We start from the raw sequence: 24,708 nt of genomic DNA on the forward strand, positions 1-24,708 counted from the left end.
GAACAGAAAAATATAATGAATAATTATGAACAATCGCAAAAAGCGCTAGGATTGTTTGATTTTCGATATTGTGTTCAATTACACAGTAGTGTACCATGTTTTCTTATTCAAAATATAACACAGTAACTACAACATAGATGTAATTGGTAGTCTAGGAATATCTAGTCGTTCAAACGTTGATTTAATTCTGTCAAATTTACGTAATCTTTCGATATTAGAGTATAAAAACGTGCGCTCTCCAATGATGAAACACCGCGTTCGCATTGCACAGATATACGTGTGACTCGACCAGCACACAATGTTTCCCCGTATTCAAACACATCGTTCAAACTCAACCATGACTCCTTTACTTTAAAAATCCTGCTTCTTTTCATCTAGCATAAATTTCATCAACCACAAATGTAAATAAATTCAAACATAAATGTGATGCACCTTTTAACCACGCTTGATAATGGCCAATATAAACAGAATATAATAATTTACACTTGTCACGTTCATATAAAATGTGGCTATTTTTGTTACTATTGGACATGGAATTGATTTTTGCCTAAAAACAAAATTGTTGTTCAAAAGTAATGAAACAAGTAATAAACATTGGAATTAACCTAAAGTCTAACCTAAATAATGCAACCTAAATAATACAAATTATTTGCCCCAAAAGGTGAAATGCAGTTTTATCGATCATACATGCTTATTGTCAACCTTGGTGAACACGACTCAATCGCCAATTTACCAAAGAACAAATAGTATTTCAAGTCGTTCCATTGTATACATCTGACTTATGATGCTTTAGGAACATTAAGAATTGTGTTGTTATTTATATTTGGATCATGGATATTCATACAACCTGTAATATCTAAATATCGTTAAAGTAACTGTCATTTTTATTTCATGAAATTTTCCATTGTGAAATGCTTTTGTTTTTATAAAAATATAGTATATTTACAGTAATTATTCCATGAACACACAACATATTTTGTAATTTCATTTAGCTATTTTCATCTATATAATTCTAACTCAATATTCATGTGTGATTGGTAATTATGGAAATTATTATGGAATACATTCGATACGAATTATTCTTATATTTTAGAATTTCCTTGTCAAAAATAGTTTGTTTTTTTATAAGAAAAGAAAGTAGAATTTTACAATATTGTAAGTGGAAACGTTGTGCTACATATTCATATTCACAATATACAGTGTATTGTTTTGTATTGCTGCAAATTAAAGTCGACATTCCATGAATTCTGGCGTTGTTCAGTCGCATTAATGGCATCAAAGAAGGCCCCAACACAGGCAATAGTAAAGCACATAATTTAGCGCACTCACCAAAATTATTAATAAATAAATTATCAATCCGCGAATATATTTGTTATGATCATAATCAATTGATTGGCGGTGACACATGAGCTATATTCACGGCGTTATTTATGTTGAAAATACTTGAAAACTTTCTATGTTTTTTTTTCCAGGACAGCGTTCTAGCTTCATCGAAAACCAATGATACACCATGTCGTTCCAAAAACCTAACAATTCTGTCACACCACATCTAAGTCATACTCAGGCAAACAGCTCCAATAATGGCGAATTCAATGGAACGTCCAAACACAACGCATGGGTTGTGGACATAGAAGAAGATGCAAATGAAATACCTCAACTCTGTCAGATTTCATTCTACAAGTTACTTAAACCACTGTTCCGAGTCATGGCCATTTGTGGACTCTATCGGCAGTCGACCTCGATGTCGACCAAGTCTCTTGCGAGCACAGTATATGGGGGAGTGGTGGTAACTTTAATTTGGGGTAACTTCATCAGATCAACGGCAGCGATTTGGGTGGAAACAGATCTACCTACGGAGATATTTATCACACGTGTAATAGCATGTGCGGGTTTAATTCAGTGTGCCTGCAATGCCTCCGTGTGTTTCCAGTTGTGCTTCACCAACAAATATCAAACGTTTTTTCAACAATTCGAACAAAATTGTCAGAGTAGATTTAGCTATTACCTAGGCATGCAACTCGATGCGCAGTGGCTGAAGAAAGTGGTTATGTCAGTTTTAACTGTAAGTGTGATATTCTGCGTTGTGAATGTAACTTCGTCTTATATCTTCACGTACGGACCTTTCAAAGCTTCCCCAAACGTAACACTTAATATATTCATGGCGCCTTTTGATACCTCGTCCCATGTATTAATACAAGTTATGATCCATATTACGTTTATCTTTACATCGGCAGCCTGGATTTTCCCCATCTCCTTATTTTGCGTAATCTGTCTACAGCTGTCCAGACAGTTCAGAGAGTTGAAGACGATCATTTCTAAGGCTACACAAAAAGACGGTAACATCGAAATGTGCTTGGAGATCATACGTAGGGAACACCAGCATCTCAGTAGGTCTGTGAAACATGCAAATGATTTGTTTTCGTTAATGGTGTTAGTGAATATAGGGTCCAATCTGCCGCTGATCTGTTTTCTACTTTACGAGCTGATTGTGGTCAGTTACCCGTTTGGATTGTTCTTAAACATAATAATCGTGTTTTGGCTGCTCATCACATGTACCATGGTTGGGATAGTATCGTGGTTTGGTGCCATGCTCCATGAAAGTGTGAGTATATTTTTAACGCTGTAAAATCGAGAATCTTCAACATATGAAAAACAATGTTGTATTATTGAGTATTGTTGAAAGTTATCGACGAAATCAGAATGATTAAGGGACGACGTCAAAAGATCCATGTCGGATAAAAACTTAATTAATTTAGTTTTTTCCAAGCCCATACCCTCCCCACCCCCACTGAAACTTAATTGATAAATATTGGTCATGGCATCAGACTACATTCACCATTAAATACAAATCGATAATCGGACAGTAGTATTGCATAGCAGTTGGTTGTCGGGTGGGTGTAAAAAGACTTTACAAATGCGTCTCATTTGATGCACATATTTACACTCGAGCCAAACCATTTTCTTGTCTTGGATGTGTTTTTTTTCTTTTCGGTTATTCCTGTCCGTGATTGGAAAGAAAAAAAAACGAACTACAAATACTCCAAGATTTTGTTTTACTCCATTAAAAAATAAAATCGTTTTTGTAGAATGGATACTTTTTGAGGTCAAAACCCCCACCCCCAAACTAAAGCAAATAAGTTTTTTATCCGACATCGATCTTTTGACGTCGTCCCTAATTATAGCAGATTCCTGTATCTAAGTGGTGCGAGTATTTACTACAAAGTATTTTGTCGCGTAGTGGTTTGATTTACAGTTTCTACAAACCATTCCCGCGATACAAACTGGTTCCACGCAAACAATTTTATCCATTGTAGAATGTTTCATACTTTGTTCAAAGCTTAATACTTTGTTTTTGAAAATCAAATTCTAGAAAATACAAAATCAAAATGAAAGGAAATAATATGACAACGATCATTATAATCTGATACTTGTCTCATCCCAGTCTTTACTTTCATCGTGTAGGCACACGCCGCAGATCACAATTTACACGATATAGCGATATCACCTGGTACAGAAAACCACAGAATATTAGAGGTAAGGCGCGTAGTCGGTGACACTTATGTGTGTTTTGCCTGTTGATTATCCCCGTCCCATTTCGTAAAGATATAAAACAATTTTGACAAATTGAATGTAAACATTAAACGATTAGATAACTATAAGAACGTTTCCCTATAAATTCCGGTGGACGCAATTGAAGATTTATTAAGTAATGTCAGTTTAATAATTGTTTTGCTGAATATTCGTCGCATTACACTAAATATGAAATCCTACATTTGGCGGATGTGTTTACATAACCAGCCAGGTAAAAGTCCAAAACAAAAGCTTGTTTAGTGTTGTGCCTGGTGTAGACAATCATATTGATTTATTCAGATAAGATGCCATTTACATTTATGCACGTACACCAATTATTGAAAAAAAATATTAAAACTACTTGCTCAAACAAATAAGGCAGATTTTTAATCATTGAGGTTTGAAACTATATATATTTCAAAACAAAGAAAATATACGTGCGAGACTCAGTGAACAATATCCACAGACTGGACGTATGTACATGCTTAGTGGGATGGGATAAAAAATCAACCAGGTTACGGTTAAAACTGTTGTTTCACGTGTCAGAATGTGTCTAATGATCACTATTTGAATTTACTGCTTGAAATAATATCAACTTATCAACCACTCTTATTTTAAAATTGCCAGGTGTATACGTTTATGGCAAAAATGAATGGCACGCCGATTGCTATCACAATATGGAATTTAATTCCTTTGACTAAAGAATTTATTCTGACGGTAAAGTATTATATTCTTGAATCATTAACTTATCAAAGAATTATAGTTGTATCGACATAACGAAAAACGATCAATTATAAATACGCACAGCGTTTGGTACAAATGCACTGTTGTGTTATAATTGCGGTCTATTCTGCATGATCAACAAAATTATACTTGCCAATGATTGCATTGGAAAAATGGAAGAATACGGTTACACTTTTGAAGGCTTCTTTGATTGTTTTCTATTTTAGGTAATCGGAGTTTTGGTGACGTACTTTGCATTGGTAGCACAGACCATATAGGAGTCCATTTACTAAGCATTGTGTGCGATTTGTTAATATTCCTTGGTACAGACATATGTAACCCGGCTTATCTGTGTCCACAATGTCAATAAACAAAATAGAAAATCACACTAATAGTCTTAAGGGTAATTTCAGCACCAGATCGTCAAGCATATTATCATACATAGTCAAATGAATGGCCGAACTATATAGACCTCGTGACATAGGTTTAAAGAAGGAGTATTGATTTCATGTTCGTTCTTTAATATATGGTTCAATACATTTGGTGTTTATTGAAAGTATTTAAAATGTTATTAATGTTACTTATAACATCACAGATTATCCAATAAAATGTAAATGTCGCTAAACATATCTGGTATTTTTTTGGAAATAGTTTCAGAATGTTTGCATTATCTATAAACCTTTTACTCCATATTTACCAACAAATTGGTCTTTACAAATGAACCAATATCAGAGTATTGTTTATTTTATTTATGAAATATGAACTTTATTTGTATTTTTATTTTTCTACCAGAAATAAGTTTATGGTAAGAAAAACAATATTACAAACAAGTGCATTCCATAATTTGCCAACATTTGTATTTTAAAGACATGTATATACTATATTTCTTAATATATTTAAATTAGTGTATAGATAAATTCGTTCGTTTTGTGTATATGTTCGTTATAAGTTATTTGTCTGATAGTTGTATATAAATATAATAAAATAAATACGTATTTGAAGCAGTTTGTAATTTGCACACTTTTTGATATACTTTTAAAATACACCTAAATAATTAATAAAATCGATCGAGGACGTATTTAACTGAAAAAGAAATGCAACCCAATCTGCGTATGAATTGAGAACATATCTATAACAACATTTTTAAACATCAACTACTAGCAAGTAACTATACCCTGAATTTCTCAGGTTTAAGAATATCAAACAGACCACTAACAACTATTTACTGATAATCTACTAACACAAGACAAAATAACAGGACAGGAAAAATACAATTCACGGTCAAATCCGTCGGATAAATATATATGTACTCTAAGACATGCAGCAAAACCCGTTTGTCATAGTTTTACAAAAAAAGTTTCCTCGTGGTTAGATACGCATTAAGGGCTCTATTAATATGCCAATGCAACAACCTGGAATGTAAATCGTTGTCAGAAAAACCTTTGATTGTGTTACTAGCTATGCTTGCTATTATTTAGTCATCATTCATTATGTTTCTCCGTTCATGTCAGCCAACGTACAGATGTTGCTATGGCGTTTGTTAAGGTGTTATACGTTATATACTTTTTGGAACGGGTGTCCATTTCATTTGAAATTCCTCCGCCATTACTTTTCGTGTTATGGTTAGCATTTAAATTTAACACAGCGCGTATCTATGTGACGTCGTCATTTGACCTGATTTTAATCTTCAAACAGGAAATACATGAACAACGCAGTAAAACGCGCAAAACAGTAATTTATTGAGTTAGTAGGTAATACTATTACCTATAGACAATTGAATTTATTGCAAAATTACCATTCTAAAACACAATGTCAGCGCGTTTTATGTTAACATGCTATATTGAGTCGGTAGAAAATTTTAAAAGTGATGTGTCACGATAGTGGCACTGTACTGCGCCCTCCGTGCAACCATATCACAAGTTTGTTCAGCCATCTGGTTTTTTTAATATGCTATTTAACTATATATATACACAAGTTGTAAGGTTGCCATCTTTCTTTTAATCCAAGATAGTGTTGAAATGTATACTTCAATGGTTTTGTCGCATGTTTAGTTCTTAAGTATAACGCCAATTGTCAAGGGATATTTATGGAACCTTCGAAATTGTGAACAACAATGGGTAGGTGTGCTTGAACGCTGCACACACGTTCCCACGCATTTTTTTATAGATTAATTCTTAAAATTAAATTTAACTTTTACCTCTGAGTTATGTCTACAAAGGTGACTGTACACAAACTATACATTGTACACGAAGTTCATTAGAAATACTTACCTATTGTTCGGAGTCCAGGTAGCCCATTTTGTTAAGTGACGGCTCCCAAGTGCCACTTTAGGAATGACCCAATTCAATTTAGAAATAAAGTGAGCTAGCCATAAATTTCAAACGCAACGAATACCGATCGAATTATTAATGGCGGTCTAACACAAATTCAGCGATTACTCTGGTTGAACGTTGCCAATATTACATGGTATCAGTGTGTTCGACCCGGCTTAATGTGGAACTGTGGAACGTTTTTAGGCTAAAATGTAATATTTGTGAGAGTTGACACACTAAAACATGGTATTATAAGATGGTGGTGGGGGAAGTGAAGACTTAGGCTTAGGAAAAAAAGGATTTTCCTGGCATTTTAAAACTTGAACTGTTTCAACGACTTTGGGTCTTTTTTTTATTTAAATTACCTACAGCTGTGTGTCAGTTGAAATGATTACAAAAAGTTTCATGAAAAAAAACTTTATGTATTTAATTTTAGTATGCCATCTAGCATTTGTTTTCATGTTTCGCTAATAGTATTTACTATAATACTAACATACTGTCACCAATCTGATGTGGTACCCGCATACACGTATGACATGACAATTGCATTCAATTGTCTATGTCAATACGTGTTAACTTTCCCATGCTTATTACTTTAATGTTCACATTCCTACACCTATATGTAATATCTAATGTATTGTTTAAAGCCTAAACCATATTAACACTTTTATACACGCCGTGTCAAACGTCACCATGACTGTCTAGCACTCCTTATTTGGCATGTTAGTAAGTTCTAACCAATCACGTTGACTTGTGCTAGGCGTCGTAGTGACGTCACGATATCACGTGGTTTCACTTATAAAAAGGGGGACTGATGAGAAAGAGGGAGCGGAGGTTATACGGGAGCGGAGGTTATACGGGAGGTCTGTCTCTAGGCGTGGCTGTAAAGCCATCGCCTGGAAACCAAGTTTACACTTCACTGTATTATCACTGTATCTGATGTCTCCACGAATAAATATCCTGATTGTATCACCACTACCCTCAACAGTTTAAAATATAAGTCTGTTACATGGTGTTAGAATCAAACGGTCCGAAATCAGCTGAAATCGGTGCGGCTGACGGTGCCTTCACAGAAGCTAGCGAGTTATTCCCTACAAGACAAGACGCGCAATGCAGTTGGTGTCTCCACGAATAAATATCCTGATTGTATCACCACTACCCCTCAACAGTTCAAAATATGAGTCTGTTACAATACTCATACTAGATTGTGATCTTGCATTTCAAAATATCCTCAAAAATGTCAAATCAAAATTAATTTTGCACAAAAAACTGATAGAGAAATCAGTGCATCATTACATTATGTTATGACGAATATTATTCTTGGTATATGAAGTATATTGAAAATATAGAGCAACCAACCATTTTTAAACTTATTTGTTTTTATAGGGCGGTAGTCGTCGCGCAGCAAAGTGTTTTACAGGCGTTGTGTATGTCGCTATGAGTCCCATACCGAACAGAACGTGGCGCGACGAACGCCGCTCTTCAAAGAAAAAAAAAATCAACGTTTTTCATGCAAATCAACCACGCGTCCATGTACACAACTACTGTAACTATTGCAACATTATCCAACGTATACTGTGTATAATTCATCTATTACTATGACAACCTACACAAAAACTCAATTTTACATGTGTATATATTTTGTATCGTAAAACATTGCTTTCTGTGAGTTCGGAAGTAATAACAAACAAACAAACAACATATTTGACATTGGGCCGGAAAACATGTCTTGTGTTAGATTTTATGGCTTTAATTCGCTGTCACGGTAAAACATTAACAAGAATTCATAGAATACAATGCATGGAAATATTAAAAATGAGATAAGAAAATATAATAAAAGATATTTTCTTTTGACAAAGCTCCACTTCATCGTTACGAAGGCGACTTTGACACGAACTTGAATGATTCATGGTTTTAATAGGGTTATTTTAGAAGAATCGTTATCGAATTGCATCCACGCGGTTTGATTCATTCAGCTGAAATGTAAATTGAAGTATTCCAGCGTGTGAAACAATGATACTAGGTTGGCATATGCGATTGTTATCGATCACAAGACCCAATATTAGTAAATGTACATTATTAGCAAAACGGTCGTGATAATACACTAGTGATCATTAATTTAAACGCTATAGTGCGTCTTACTGAAATCGATATTTTTTTTGTTTACTTCTTTCTATTGTGCACTGTAGTAAATTTAATAAATTTGAATCTCACGCCAACCTTTTAGAGTTGCTACGCGTCTAACAAACACACAAAGTCTATATGTGTCACATATATATTATGTATTCAGTGAATTAAAAAGAAAAAACTTTAATAATAAAAATGTCAATTTATCAGTTAAATGCCGAGAAGTTATTATTATTCATTGCGCACTATTTGCTCAAGATTTATTTTGATACTTTTTAAGTTATATTTTGTTGAGAAGCGTATATATTCTAGTGACAATTGAACTGAATTGTTCTACAAATAAGTCAGTTATCTCAAGCTATCGGTCACTTTAAAAGTGCCACCGCAACATATGTAACTGAAATGAGGCATCACACACTGATTTTCGACGGGAAATTAAACGAAAACAAACCTCGTTAAATATTAGGACCACGTGGTACGCTCATGGTCTATTTGTTTATATGAAACCTTTAACGGAACTACAAAACGCGCTGCAGTTTGGCATCACTCCGGGTATCACGTGACACTTCTGCAGAATACTAGTATATGACATGTGTGTTATTAAAATTGCACCCTCTTCTAATCAGTTATTTAATCGCGTTTAGAAGCCAATATTATACTACTAATTTATAATATGGCTGTCCAATTAGTATACGTTGAAATTGACAGAATAATTACATCCTGTCATTGATTACAGTAATAATATCAGGCGTGAGACATAAGATAGATTTCCTCGATAATTTGACATTGCTGCTGCTGACAGCTGGCTATGTGTTTTCGCACTAGAGTTATTAAATACAATGAACAATATATTGCGGGAAGCTATTTCCGACTTCTTCAATCACACGAGGTTAAAACAACAGTTCAGTATTCCCTTCTTGCAAAGGGAAAATAAATGCTTTTATAAGGTTTTTCAGGTTGTTCTAATGTAAACATTTCCTTAATTGCGTTTTCAAATAAAAGTGTATTGTACAACTAACATGTAGAACGTTTCCATTAGGTTAAGATGTGTCCCTTTGATCGGGAAGGCTAACGTTAACAAAATTGAATAGCTGATCTACGGAGACAGACACATTGATAAGTGGAAATCATACAATTCAAGTCCGTGTTGACGTGCAAATCGAAATTATAGAAGACACTCCGTGTATTAAAGGCATTGCGTGCTACTATAATGAAGGAGTATATATAAAAAGGTTTTGGCTACGAACACGTAACATTAACAATTACTGGTACATACTATTAATACCAATCACGTATGTATTTGCGTATTAAATTTAAAATTAACTATGTGATGCAAAAGAATCTATTTAATTTACTAATAAATCATAACTCATTGTGTATACAGTATATCAATATGAGGTTATTGCATGTACGAGGATACTGCAAAGTAATCCACGAAGACAGTACAGCGGGAGTATCGACCGACGCGCAGCGGAATTGATGCGACCGCGTACTGCCTAAGTATTAGTATACATCTTTTCCTACAAGGAAGACATCATTGGAATGCCAAAATCCAAAACGTTTAGAACAGATTTAGCGAACATCTTTGTGCGAGGTACGGTAAAATCCTGGGAAGCCATGTTTTTTTTTATTATTATTAGAGAAAGCCCAGTGCAATAACGCACAAATTACAACACGCTGTAACTTATGGCATTACTGTAAATAATAATACCAGTAATATTCGTTAAACATACGGAAGTATTTAAGAGTCCGATTGGCGACATTATATTGTATTAACAACATGACAGTTCTTCCATTTCATCTTTATATCATTTTGTTCATCTCATTTATTGGGGAAAAATTCAATTATCCGATCAAATGCGTTTGATTGTTTTACTTATAAAGCATATATATTCAACAGTAATGACAGTTTTTGTCGATTTTAATGGACTTAATTGGCGGTTTGCTTCATAATATATTTATAGAGCAATTTCATCGGAGAGAAAGTACATGGACGCTGAGTAGCATGTGACCCAAATACAACTTTATTTAATGTAGTGGTAGTCATGGATACAGAGAGACAACAAAGGGATCCGCATCCCGGGGGGATAATATGACAGTAGTTGACGAGATTTGACGAGATAATTATCTTAGATGTGAGGTCTGTTGGGGATATTTGATGATGGCCCGTTTCCCAAATCGATTCATAAACAATGTTTTCATGGTGTATGTGTAGTTTTTACAGAGATTATATTTTCTTTGGAGTATTTTTTGATCATTCTTGTCATTAGTACACGTTTGTGAAACTGTGAATCAGTCACGATTTGGGCAACTAAACCTCTTTATATTCGGTCTGTAAAGTTCACATATGTTGTTGTTGACACTCTTACGACCGTCACAGGAGGGGGGGGGGGTAAAAAGGTGAATTGATGAGTTGGCAAGTCAGACGAGTTGTCCAAATCGTAATGCCAACAACGTTATTCAATTATTTTAAAAAGAGTACCCTCCTCCTCTTCAAGCTCCTCCTAAGATACAGAATCAATGCGACTATCTGATTGGCCAGCCAACCCAACATAACAGTCTAACCAATCAGAGAGCAGCTTCTTTGTGTACAGGTGATATTTCGACGTATCGAACTCTGTCTTGTATATATGCTTCGACTCAATGGATGTGTGTTTATAGAAGGTATCTTACACCGAGTGCCAGAATGCAAAGGTTTCCCGTAACGTAAAGCACCTAGTATGGGACCTTTGATGATCGCTACTCAATGCACACTCGTTAAATCAATCTCAGTTATTTCGCTCAACCAAGATGTGACGTGGTTGTAGTTGTGCAAAAGTAAACGAAAGTAATAGAACAGCGGCAACACATCAAACTCCAAATATTGACGTTTACAGAGTGTGTTTGCCTGATGCATACGACTTCAAAACGACAAAGTCCGACACCCTTGACTGGTTGGGGCGAAGATTGTCGTCTTGCAATTGTGCCGTTTTCTCCCCAGGCTTTTTTATTGTATTTACCTTTGTAATTATATAAATATTATTTATCCCTCGAATGTGTTTCCTCGCTGCCCCTCCAACCTGAAACGTAGCCGTAGTGGCAATGTTCGCCAGTAACTTGAAGCAACCTGTGCTTACGGCACAATGACTTGGCAAAAAATCTCCGAATGGCTTCCGCAGCTGAAACAAATAGTTCGGATTATAATATATCTTTATTCATTGACGTTTCCACGTCATATTGCTTTTAGATATTTTATGCGGATAATTACATTCACCAAATGTGGTCACGTGGTACAATTATATTTAACATCGCTAATGTCATTACAGCAACCGAAGTCACGTTCGCTGCACGCGGCAATTTGATGGTGACCGGGTTGTGTTACTCGTAATTATCGAACTCGTTCACGACATTCAGTCCAATCTGCGAATTGCCTAGGTGGTTTGGTATAAAACCAATGGTACTAACAGACGAAAAGTAAGTACCAATTACCCTATTAACCATTTTAGGATTATTCGTCATAAGTTGTTTTATGATTTTAAATTAAGTGAGCTGCGACATAAATCAGACATTTAAAAAAAATTATTAAAGATGGATGGAGTAATCGATTTTCAATTTTTTGCGTGACTTTTCAATATATAACACAATGGCTACAACGTTGGAAATGTACATTTAACCACATTTTCGTTATATTCTCTCACATTTGTTTTATTTCGTAAAGTAATATTTTGTTTTTAAAATTAGTTCAGTCATAATTCAATTGCATTTATTTAATTAAATAAATTTACATGTGAATATACAGAATTAATCCTGACTTTCAACTTTGAACGTATGTTAAAAACACATTGCGTTTCCCAAGGAATTCACTTTGGGAATTCAACCTGGAGCAAAATTTATTATACGCTTAATTTCATTTGAAACGTGGTGGGCGAGTTGCCTTAATGAATCAACATATCTGGCACGTTTACAATGGCAAGAATGCAACATTAGAACTTTCCATACAATACATCATGTTATACGACCTGCTGACAGCCCGACCACAAATAAAAGCATTGAACTTAAATGCCGTCAACGTTCAGCGTTGGTTCGTACGTACAAGAGACAGTGAATGGAGTGGGTACAGCGCGCACACCGCCTCAAGTTAAAATATTCAGGTCATCTTATAACATATCTCAAACATCACAAAATATACGTGACCGCATCACATCATAGGTTTGCAAGTGTACAATTTGTTATTTGTGCTACTGCGTGACCACAGATTAAACCCGAATATACAATCGTTTATATTGATTCATTCACAAAGTTGAGCTTGGCTTACTTCTGTTTACGAGTGATACATTTCGCGTGGGGGGGCAAGGTTTTGAGTAAGATTCGCCCGGCGGTGATAATTTTAAGAACGACATAAACAGTGTTACTATGGTGACGACTATTGTCACGCATTCAATTTAACCAAGTCATAGTGTGGTGGTCTCAAATTACGATCCGTTCTTATAGAGATTTTATGTATTTTCAGGGCTGTATAGCGGGAAGGAAGAACCTCGTCAACAACCGTCATAGTGGTACACAACAAACGACACACCATGGCGCTCCAAGAGGTCTTTCTGCACAATACAATCACGCAGAAGCCAGGCCATATTCAAACAGTAAGTTCAAATAACACTGGAGCTAATGGTACAACGAGAAACAAGGCATGGGTTGTGGACATCGAAGATGATACGAAGGAAAAACGAGAACTCTGCGAAATTCCCTTCTATAGATCTCTTACACCGATATTTCGACTCATGGCCATTCTGGGACTCTATCGGCAGTCAACCTCAATGTCGGCGACGTCTATAGCGAAAATCATATATGGAGGAGTGGTGGTAATTTTACTTTGGGGTAACTTCGTCAGATCGTTGGCAGCGATTTGGCTGGAAACTGACATACCCACGGAGATATTCGTTACCTGTATCATTGCCAGTGTATGGTTACTACAGTGTGCTTGCAATGCCACCATTTGTTTTTATATGTGCTTCACGGACAAATATCAAACGTTTTTTCAACACTTTGAAAAACATTGCCAGAGTGAATTTAGTCAACGCATCAACTTGCAACTCAATGTACACTGGTTGAAGAAAGCGACTGTAATCGTTACCGTTATAAGCCTAGTTTTCATCACTACAAACACTGTCGCTTCGTATGTCTTCACCTATGGACCTTTCGAATCGTTGCCAAACCTAACGCTCTCGATGTTCATGTCTCCTTTTGATACTTCTTCCCACGTAGTGGTACAAATACTGATTAACATTTCATTTTTATTTGACACTGCAGCCTGGATTTTCCCCATCTCTTTATTCACTGTAATCTGTCTACAGCTATCCAGACAATTTAAAGAGTTGAACAAGACTATAGCAAAAGCTACGGAAAAGGACGGAACCATCACAAAATGCCTGGAGATGATACGCAGGGAACACCAACATCTCTGTCGTTCTGTGGGACACGCCGATCATATATTTTCCGTTATCGTATTAGTAGAGCTAGGTCTCAATCTGCCACTGATATGCTTTCTACTGTACGAGATTATTGTCGTCAGTTATCCGTTCGGAGCGTTCATGCTGACGTTAATAGTCTTCTGGTTATTAGCAATCTGCACCAGTGTCGGCATAGTATCGTGGTTTGGCGCCGTCCTCCATGAAAGTGTGAGTAATGTACACGGCTTATATTTATACCAAGTGAAACCAAGCAGTCAAACAACTGTATTGATATATGTGTTTTTGCCCTGGAAACCGTAAATCGTTCGTTAAAGTTATGTGAACTTGTTTCTAACATCACGGTCAAATGTCAACGAAGAGTTAGTTCTGATTAATTTGTAATCGAATCGTATAGTTTTGTTTATGTAAAAATACAAAATTGGCGTCACTGACGAACGCCACACGTTTTAAACAATTCTCTGTAATATAACCTTTCAGAAATACTCTCGGACTGTTGGAGTTCCAGTGTCGACTTTCGTGAAGATAGCATTGTTTCATTGAAAACCTGCCAATGTCATTGCTCCTCTAAAACGTGACAAAAAGTGTTTGTGACGACGCCATTCAGGGTACCAATATTTTGAACATTTTTTTTAAGCAGAGAGGGTGGACAAACCAGTAAACGTTTAGTCCGATTAGCGGCACGTCACGCTCGCATTTCTAAAGTGAGATTTAACGGAGCGTAATTCTGATTCTAAATATTCTTTTTGTCATACATTTACTTCAATATATTAACAATGACCTAGCTTATAATTGACTTGCAATTTTATTAAAATAACAATTACATATTTATTTTCAAATTATCAGAAAAATGATTTAAAATTCCAACTTAATAACACGGATAAACCATTTTTACAAGGAAATTGTGATAAAAATAAAATTAAATATGAGACGTTCATTTCCAGTTCCATTCAGATCTTCCATATATATTTACTCGCCATTTTTCCTTCTTTAATTTATATCGTGTGATCATATATATTCGATTAACTTCAGACCTTCTACGCCGTGTACAATCAATCCTGTGGTGAACTCGGAAATTAGTCGCAACTACATGTACAGAGGGCGCCATATCCGGAACGTGACATGACAATTGTTATCCTGGGGGACTATGAAACATATTTACGCGATGGTTACGAGTGGGAGCAGTTATGGGTCGCAATCCTGGGGTTGCTATGGTTTACCTAATTTGGGCAACCAGTGTCGCAAATTCCCAATCAATTAAAAAATGCTAGATGCGACCGATCGTGTCATATTAATTATTACAGCAGCATGATAACCGAAGCGTTGAACGTTAGTTGGCCAATTCCAGACAACCTAGGCAACCTGGTAACATGCGATAACGTTGTACAGATTTACTGCAATCCCTAAAACTCAAAATGTCCCTCACTACGTTTGAAAATTAACCAATATTCAGCAAAAGCTCGAAATGCGACTGACTGGTTTCTCATCTCAGTGTTCATATTCACCTTGTAGGCACATGCGGCAGTTCACAATCTACACGATATATCGATATCACCTGGTACGGAAAACCACAGAATACTAGAGGTAAGTCTTTTAGTGGGTTTTGCTAAAAAAAAATAATAAGTAGACTGTTCTCGCAATTTATCGTTATATACAAAGATGCAACCGTAATTCGTGCAATATTTATAGGGAAGGAGGATCTATATGAATATTATAAAATAGTTCATACCTTTTACTCCTTCGTTTATTAAATGTGACGCGTTCATATGCACCTGAAAGTTATCATCAGTGAATAAGCACTATTATTTTGTACCCATTTTTGTTCTTTCCCAGGTCTGTATGTTTATGGCCAAAATGAACGGCACACCGATTGCTATCACAATCTGTAATCTAATTCCTTTAACCAAGGAGTTTATTCTCACGGTAAGACAGCTTCACTTGAATGGTAACATTGCAGAACTTGAACACATCATTGTTTGTGTTTAAAAAAAACGTACACTCAGTTATATGTATTTGAAATGCAGTTTTCAGTAATTAAGAACGTAATTAACGCTACTGGTCACAGCGCGCATACTGGGGTAGTTGGCAGCAATACCACAGAAATGCTCCGCTGAGTGGCGTAAAGCGGGGGAGTCGTCATCTGCGCATGCGTCAGATGGCCACAGTATGTCATTGTTTACAAACAAGCGTCTACCCACGAGCCTTTGCGTTTTTAGCGTGTGTTGTTATCGTCGCTTGTGACTCAATTCCCGCGCGTGCACAGGTGATGACCCTCCCGCATTAAACTAAACACTATTCATGTGACCAAACGCAGTGTAACAAATACACGTAGTTACATGTCGCATTATAATTCATGGTGCTTGCGATTTATGCACGTGCACTGATTATTGCTAATTTATGCACGACACTTTCACGTGATTACACATAGTTGACAAATTGCTCGTGATTGTATTTGAGATGAAAAGTGGTTTTGAAGTGTTTTAACTTGAACAGAAATAATAATATGCACTAAAACGTTACGTCCTCTATTTCAGGTAATTGGAGTGCTGGTAACGTACTTCGCATTGGTAGCACAGACAATATAGAAATCGATTCATTGTTAATATACGTCATCATCATATGTATCCATGTATGTTTTTTTATACCATAACTATATGTACGAAGAACTACTGAATAACATGATCGAAACGACCGCTAACTATTAGTATTTAGCGAGAATGTTATTTTCATCATTTTTATATCATAACTCTATTGTTTACGTACTCTAAGACTTCACGTGTTAAGTCCCAGGAGATGTAGTATTTGCTACAGTATTTAGTATGTTTTATTTCAACAACAAATATAATGTATCTCATTTTCATTGGGTTCGCGTGATACCGTGAATAAATATTTCAAATATTTAGAACAATTCGGAAATTACTTATTGATGCGCATCGAAATGTCATTTCCTCGGCTTCATTCATTATTTCATCAAACGTTTTACCACTATTGTTGTGCTGTAAAACGATGAATAGCAGGTGTATATCGACACCGGTAACCACTCTAGATCGTCGTCACTAATGTCGTTTGAGCCACGTGACATGGAACAACAGTTTTTTTTTTGTACCACCTCCACATTTGTGAAGAAATGTGACATACTGCGTTATTCACCTATTTGTAGACGAGTGACATTTTCATGACATTAAATATGTGTTAAACGTTTTTTTTTCTCCAAATCCTGTTTCCTCGGTCTGAGAGACCTCTTGTTCAAGTTACTGATTCCGTCAGAAATGTTTGCTGAAAAAGACATATTTTTTTTGAAAATCATAGTTTCACACTCGTCGCAAACTACCGAGATTGCCTTTACTGTGTTTTTCATATTCTTTTACATTATTGACTTGTGTATTTTTTTGTTTTTCTCATCATAGGTGTTCTCCCTAAATCCTTTGACACCCTAAGTATCTATACGCATGCGCATTCTAACCTATTCATATGTAAATGTAGTGTGATTTTGGCAGTCGTACAAACGTGAGCGTTGCTAAATTGATCAGATTTCTGTCAGGACATATATTTTTGCATCCAAGTGTAAATCAATGATTCATGCACTGCACTGCAAAACAATGTATGTACCAGTTTAAGTTTCAAAGGACTATTCGGTTATAAGTAATAGTTGGCTATCGCCATCTTGCTTCCCCTCACCGCATTCAAATGTTTGGTGATCGACGTATAATATCTATTTAGTAACGTATCGTAGATTACTCTGGTTTTTCTGCAGACCGTATAAATCTTTCGCCTTTTACTAAAGATTTCCGTGCAGAGGAATAACTAATGAGTCTATAACCAATTTTTGATAACTCCGCTTAACTGCGGGGTAATATTCTAAATAATAATAGAAACTAGCGAAGCAAAGCGGATATCGAGGTATGCGCTACGGAAATAGTTAACAAATGTGAACTTTATATGTCACGGGTACTCAGTATTTGTCAGTATTTTATTGTTCATCTCACATTTATAACAGATTACTAATGGTTTTCTAATATATCCGTGTCCGCCCGTGAGGTCACGATACAGGGGAAGCCGATGGGACTCGCATAGAATATGTGTATATGAGGGACCGGTAGTGAAGACCCCAAACATGTAGATAAAGATAATTCCCATGTATTCACAAAGTCAAATTTGGAACTTTGACTGTGATTTATAGAAATGATGTCTTTATAACTATTACAAAGAATATTCTCTTCATCTATTCTGACAATTTGATGACTGATATTCAAGAAATAAATTCAGTTAAATGCGAAAATGTTTCTATAATGCGCTAGAATATGAGACACATTAAATATGGAATTTCATGATAAATTAAAGCTTCTGTACCAAAGTTTGTTAATATGTACAATATTCTTGCTGAGTTTTGAATGAAAGTGCAGAATTTTTACCCTAAATTGTAGTCAAAATGTTCCATTCTCATTTTAAAAATAACTACCCGCGATATACTAAAAATATTTGATGATTCTTCGGTGACGCGATATTATATTATTCCGCTTACAATAGCATACAATAAAAAAACGGCGAGTTTCCGCGTTTCATTTAATTAAATCTGACGTTGAGGGTGCATCTTGAAATCATCGAATATAGTGTGTCTTTCAAGTTAAAAAAAAAAAAAGTTTTATAACCGTTTAACAAATTCAAATTTGAAAAAAAAAAGGTTTTTAAAAAGGTTTCGTGGTAGTTGAATAGCAAATGATTCCGAATAAAAACATGTTACTAGTATACAAATAAAAGCGGCTCGTGTTCTGGTGCGTTTCAATGGTAATTGGAATACGAAGCTACTGTCGTTTGAGTCACATGCCATGGTACGAGTCATAATCTAGTTACATTCGAGCCACGGAAAACGAATCGGAGCTGTTAGAGCTGTGCCCGTTGAGTCGCATCACACGAGTCTGTATCAGGACGTCTTACCACCATGTATCGACTTAGTTTGCCGTTGGTGGCGTACTCGCGAAGTCAAGATCAGCTAAGTTGTCAATCCGCCGATATTTGGAGCTATTACATTCGATGGATAATATCGAACCAGGGAATGGCGCAAAAGACATTCAACTTCATGGGTTGTACTTCTTTCGTGTGCAGTATAAATGATATCAGTGAATGCAAGAGTGAGAATTGGCACAAGGACACAGGACACAAAATATAAGCTTGTTTGAGAACCGGACTCCATAAGGCGTCATGTGGCCTTTTGACGCGAATGCGCACCCGACAAGGCCGCCGTTATGCAAACCAGTGACCGGAATGATCAGTGAGCCTCCATCGGGCTGATTAAATTTAAACTGTGAATCACGCTAAAACCTGTTGAATGATTCACAGGCCCCTTTTGATATCCTAAAAATCTACACGCATGCGTATTCTAACCTATTCTTATGTAAATGTATGTGATTTGAACAGTAACGCAAACTTGATCGTTGCCAAATTACCCAAAATTCTGTTAAGACGTACATGCATTTTGCATCCAACCCAGGGAAATGATCATGTACCGCACTGCAATAAAATTAATGTATCAGTTTCAGTTGTAAAAGCGGTTTTCGGTTAAGAGTATTAGTTGACTACCGCCATCTTGCTTCACTCACCGCATTCAAATGTTTGGTGATCGACGTATAATATCTATTTAGTAACGTATTGTAGATTACTCTGGTTTTTCTGCAGACCGTATAAATCTTTCGCCTTTTACTAAAGATTTCCGTGCAGAGGAACAACTAATGAGTCTATAACCAATTTTTGATAACCCCGCTTAACTGCGGGGTAATACTCGAAATGTAATAATAGAAACTATCGGTTAGAATGATTGATCGTAAGCTTGTTTAGAGAGAGTTTGTAGTTGTAACATAAAAAAATAATGGTGAAAAGTGCAAAAACATGCAAGTTATTTGAACGAAACTTAAACATGAAAAACTACCTAGCAACCGTTGACAATGACCAAAATGTATAACTGTAGCTACCCCTGCATAAAATTGTGTGCTCATTGAACTAAATCGATCGATGACCAGCAAATAGCAAATCTAATACAGACATATTTTATAGTACGTGTTGTTCAACGTGGCGGAAACAACAATTGTGATATCTGTCAGTTTGAATCCCGCATATCTGAAACGTTACTTTTGAAATAAACATCAATGTCAGCTAGACAAATCATGTAAATCGCAACGACCAATCTTCCCACTTTTTTATTGTTTTACTTTCAGTATCTTTGTATTTGTTTCTGACCGTTTTGTTATAGTATCTTGTCCCAGCCTCAGAGATAATTGCTATAAATAAATAAATAAATAAACAAATAAATAACTAATTTACAATATGGTCCACAATGGACTCTAATCCCCGTGTGTGCCCACAGTAACTCTATAGAGTACACTGAATGAATATTTCAGCGTATAAACACTTGCGAGTGGCATGTGTAGGGTTTTATGCATCGGTTATTTTTAGAATAAAAAAAGACAATGAAAGGCGATTCAAAAAAAGACCCAATCTTCAGTGATATAATTTGGTGTGACAGTCTTATTGTGTCGCTGGAATAGAAGCAATGTTATGTTGTACAATTTGTAATCCCAAACAATGACAGCCGGGGGTATATTTGAAGGGGCATGGCAATCATGGGCATTTGGTTTAGACCAATTTACCTTTCGAAGTTTTATAATTATTAAAAAAACGATTGTGGTATCAATACATTAGAATTCAACCAGTCGAATAACCCTGCAACGCGATGCATTCATGTGTTGACAACAACTTTACTCTGCTCTTAATCACCGTGACAAACAGTAAGACACATACCAGCACGTTCCGTTGTACCTTTCACAAAGATTATCACGGGATTATCTACAGGTGGCATTGACCTTGGTTTTGATACAATAGTATGTGCCTAATCGCATACCATGAAGCATAAATCTAAAAGCTTCATGCAAGCAGTTCGTGTAAACAAACAGTAGGCCACGCAAGACAGCGACGGTGACGTATGGTATTTCCGTTGCTTGGCAACTTGAATGAGAAGAGAACTGACCGCTGGGGGTGTTTTGATTACGCATTACTAATATGCATTGACAAATATGAAAACACGAATGTAATGTGCTTGTCATTATTTTAGAAATTCCAACTACTTCCAGCTGATGAGTACTAAATCAAATAAACAATACTGCGAAAACATGGAGCCGAAATAATAATTCTGTCACCTAGAACAAATAAAGCGCAGTACTTACGTACGAGTTTTGTTTATCACATGTTTTTGTTATGTCCAGCTCCAATTCAGCAAAAAAACAAACATTCGCTTTCCTTTATGAGTTTGACACGAAAACCAGTCCACCTGAAATTTGATATTCAGGTATTTCTCAATTATCTTTAGCTTCTGTTGCGGCGAGCTGCACCCTGTCGCCACCACCGGGAACTCTGCACTCTGTCGCCACCACCGGTAACTTTCTGCACTCTGTCACCACCACCGGGAACTCTACACCCTGTCGCCACCAGCGGGAACTCTGCATCCTGTCGCCAACACCGGGAACTCTACACCCTGTCGCCACCACCGGGAACTCTGCAACCTGTCGCCAACACCGGAAACTCTACACCCTGTCGCCACCACCGGGAACTCTGCATCCTGACGCCAACACCGGGAACTCTACATCCTGTCGCCACCACCGGGAACTCTGCATCCTGACGCCAACACCGGGAACTCTACACCCTGTCGCCACCACCGGGAACTATGCATCCTGTCGCCAACACCGGGAACTCTACACCCTGTCGCCAACATCGGGAACCCTCTTCACCCTGTCGCCACCACCGGGAACTCTACACCCTGTCGCCACCACCGGGAACTCTACACCCTGTCGCCAACACCGGGAACTCTACACCCTGTCGCCACCACTGGGAACTCTGCATCCTGTCGCCAACACCGAGAACTCTACACCCTGTCGCCACCACCGGGAACTCTACACCCTGTCGCCAACACCGGGAACCCTCTTCACCCTGTCGCCACCACCGGGAACTCTACACCCTGTCGCCACCACTGGGAACTCTACACCTTGTCGCCACCACCGGCAACTCTACTCCCTGTCGCCAACACCGGGAACCCTCTTCACCCTGTTGCCACCACCGGGAACTCTACACCCTGTAGCCACCACTGGGAACTCTACACCCTGTCGCCAACACCGGGAACTCTACACCCTGTCGCCACCACTGGGAACTCTACACCCTGTCGCCACCACCGGAAACTCTACACCCTGTCGCCAACACCGGGAACTCTACACCCTGTCGCCACCACCGGAAACTCTACACCCTGTCGCCAACACCGGGAACTCTACACCCTGTCGCCACCACCGGGAACCCTCTTCACCCTGACGCCACCACCGGGAACTCTACACCCTGTAGCCACCACTGGGAACTCTACACCCTGTCGCCACCACCGGGAACTCTACACCCTGTAGCCACCACTGGGAACTCTACACCCTGTCGCCACCACCGGGAACTCTACACCCTGTAGCCACCACTGGGAACTCTACACCCTGTAGCCACCACTGGGAACTCTGCATCCTGTCGCCACCACCGGGAACTCTACACCCTGTAGCCACCACTGGGAACTCTGCATCCTGTCGCCACCACCGGGAACTCTACACCCTGTAGCCACCACTGGGAACTCTACACCCTGTCGCCACCACCGGGAACTCTACACCCTGTCGCCACCACCGGGAACTCTACACCCTGTCGCCAACACCGGGAACTCTACACCCTGTCGCCACCACCGGGAACTCTACACCCTGTCGCCAACACCGGGAACTCTACACCCTGTCGCCAACACCGGGAACCCTCTTCACCCTGTCGCCACCACCGGGAACTCTACACCCTGTCGCCACCACCGGGAACTCTACACCCTGTCACCAACACCGGGAATTGTACTGTTGCCACCACCGGGAACTCTGCATCCTGTCGCCAACACCGGGAACTCTACACCCTGTCGCCACCACCGGGAACTCTACACCCTGTCGCCAACACCGGGAACCCTCTTCACCCTGTTGCCACCGTACTACCACTGGGAACTCTACACTGTTTCGCCACCACCGGGAACCCTCTGCATCCTGTCGCCAACATCGGAAACCCTCTTCACCCTGTCGCCACCGTACTACCACCGGGAACTCTACACTGTTTCGCCACCACCGGGAACCCTCTGCACCCTATCGTCAACACCGGGAACTCTCTGTACACGTACACAGAAGGTTTAATCACCACTGTTATACCATATTAATACGTAGACGTACAAGTGGTTTCCAGCATTTATATATCTACAAATGCATACTTATACGACATTGACCCGGTCACCGTACGGTATAATAGACGGGTTATGACGCATTGACACCATTGCTTTCTTCGCTGCTGGTATCACAATATTAAATATGGCCCATGGAGTAATGTCATTTGCCAATAGCGCTGATACTCGCTCTGGATCATACTATTCAAAGGAACCGAGCACCGTATTATTGGTATTTCAAAACAATTCATTTAGATATATGCCGGAAAGCGTTCGTACATTATTATTACTAAGTTTAGTACTTAATCAAGAGGACGGGCGATACCACCACTGTGAAGGTGTTCGTTTAGAAAACAGCAGGGTTGAGGAAATGTCTAATCTGGGTGCATACAATTCGAGTGAAGTGATTAGAAACGATTGTTTCCCCCAAAACAAGTCTGGCATCTGAATCTACTGCGCATGCGGAAAAGATATACCACTAGACTTTTTCGAAATTGTCTTTTACTTTAGCTTTCCCGCCGAAGGCTGGCATGCAAGACTATCCGGCGACTTTCTTGATCACTCGACAAGTAGGCAAACTTGGAATTTCTTCAAAATCGTGGGATCTGAGTGTATGAGGGCAAATTGCAGAGACCGTGAAGATAATATGGGGGTTCAAGACAATGTTCACCATTTTAATAATACCCTGAACAAACAAATAAGACATTCACTATTGAACCTCATCAGTACACAGTCCCTAAAAACTGAATTTCTACCAAATAACACAAAATACACGTACGGGCAAGGTGATATGTTTATGAATATGTAATACAGGCAAAAAAAGTCACATAAAACAGCGAGTTACTCTATGTTACGTGCGCTAATCTATTTTCTTGATTACAATTATATTAGTACAATTTCAAGTATTGATTCGGCTTCCGTGACATAAAATAAAAAACAACAAACACATCGACATCAGAATTAATGAATACTAGCCAGTCGTACTCGGAAGCCGTGCACTTGAAAAAAAAATCTCATTTCTGACACTTTTTTTAACGGATGCCCATTATCCACATTAGGTGAAATCGAGACAAGGGCCGGAGGAGTGCCAACTGGGTTCAAATGATGCCATAATTGTTTAGTGTATATATAAAATGGACTGTGTTCAAAGTTCAACGAACGTGGGACTCGCACGTCATATTTCGTGACCGACTCGGGATATAGTTGCGATGTCACGAAAGCTACACGTGCATGGAATCAAAACAAGAACGTAACGTCGCTGTACAGCTGACAGGAGGCAATT

The 24,708-nt window shown here is 37.9% G+C and overlaps 2 protein-coding genes and 2 non-coding genes across 4 annotated transcripts; all 4 read left to right on the plus strand.

Annotated features, from left to right (window-relative positions):
- The first annotated feature begins 1,510 nt into the window (after positions 1-1,510).
- LOC144341998 (uncharacterized) lies at positions 1,511-4,571 on the plus strand. The gene is made up of 4 exons (XM_078005446.2): positions 1,511-2,602; positions 3,463-3,534; positions 4,198-4,287; positions 4,521-4,571. Exons 1-4 carry the CDS (start codon positions 1,511-1,513, stop codon positions 4,569-4,571), a joined length of 1,305 nt encoding a protein of 434 aa, XP_077861572.2.
- Positions 4,572-13,262: 8,691 nt separating this feature from the next.
- LOC100367002 (uncharacterized) lies at positions 13,263-17,084 on the plus strand. Its single transcript, XM_078013514.2, has 4 exons — positions 13,263-14,386; positions 15,689-15,760; positions 16,010-16,099; positions 16,711-17,084. The coding sequence occupies exons 1-4, from the start codon at positions 13,289-13,291 to the stop codon at positions 16,759-16,761; spliced, it is 1,311 nt and encodes a 436-aa protein (XP_077869640.1). The 5' UTR covers positions 13,263-13,288; the 3' UTR covers positions 16,762-17,084.
- An 826-nt stretch (positions 17,085-17,910) lies between these two features.
- LOC144361678 (U5 spliceosomal RNA) lies at positions 17,911-18,029 on the plus strand. Its single transcript, XR_013422426.2, has one exon. It is a non-coding gene; the product is annotated as a U5 spliceosomal RNA (small nuclear RNA).
- Positions 18,030-19,829: 1,800 nt separating this feature from the next.
- On the plus strand, positions 19,830-19,948 carry LOC144361675 (U5 spliceosomal RNA). Its single transcript, XR_013422425.1, has one exon. It is a non-coding gene; the product is annotated as a U5 spliceosomal RNA (small nuclear RNA).
- Positions 19,949-24,708: the final 4,760 nt, after the last annotated feature.

The sequence above is a fragment of the Saccoglossus kowalevskii genome, chromosome 2 (genome assembly GCF_978046115.1).
Source record: "Saccoglossus kowalevskii chromosome 2, keSacKowa6.1, whole genome shotgun sequence".
Classification (NCBI taxonomy): domain Eukaryota; kingdom Metazoa; phylum Hemichordata; class Enteropneusta; family Harrimaniidae; genus Saccoglossus; species Saccoglossus kowalevskii.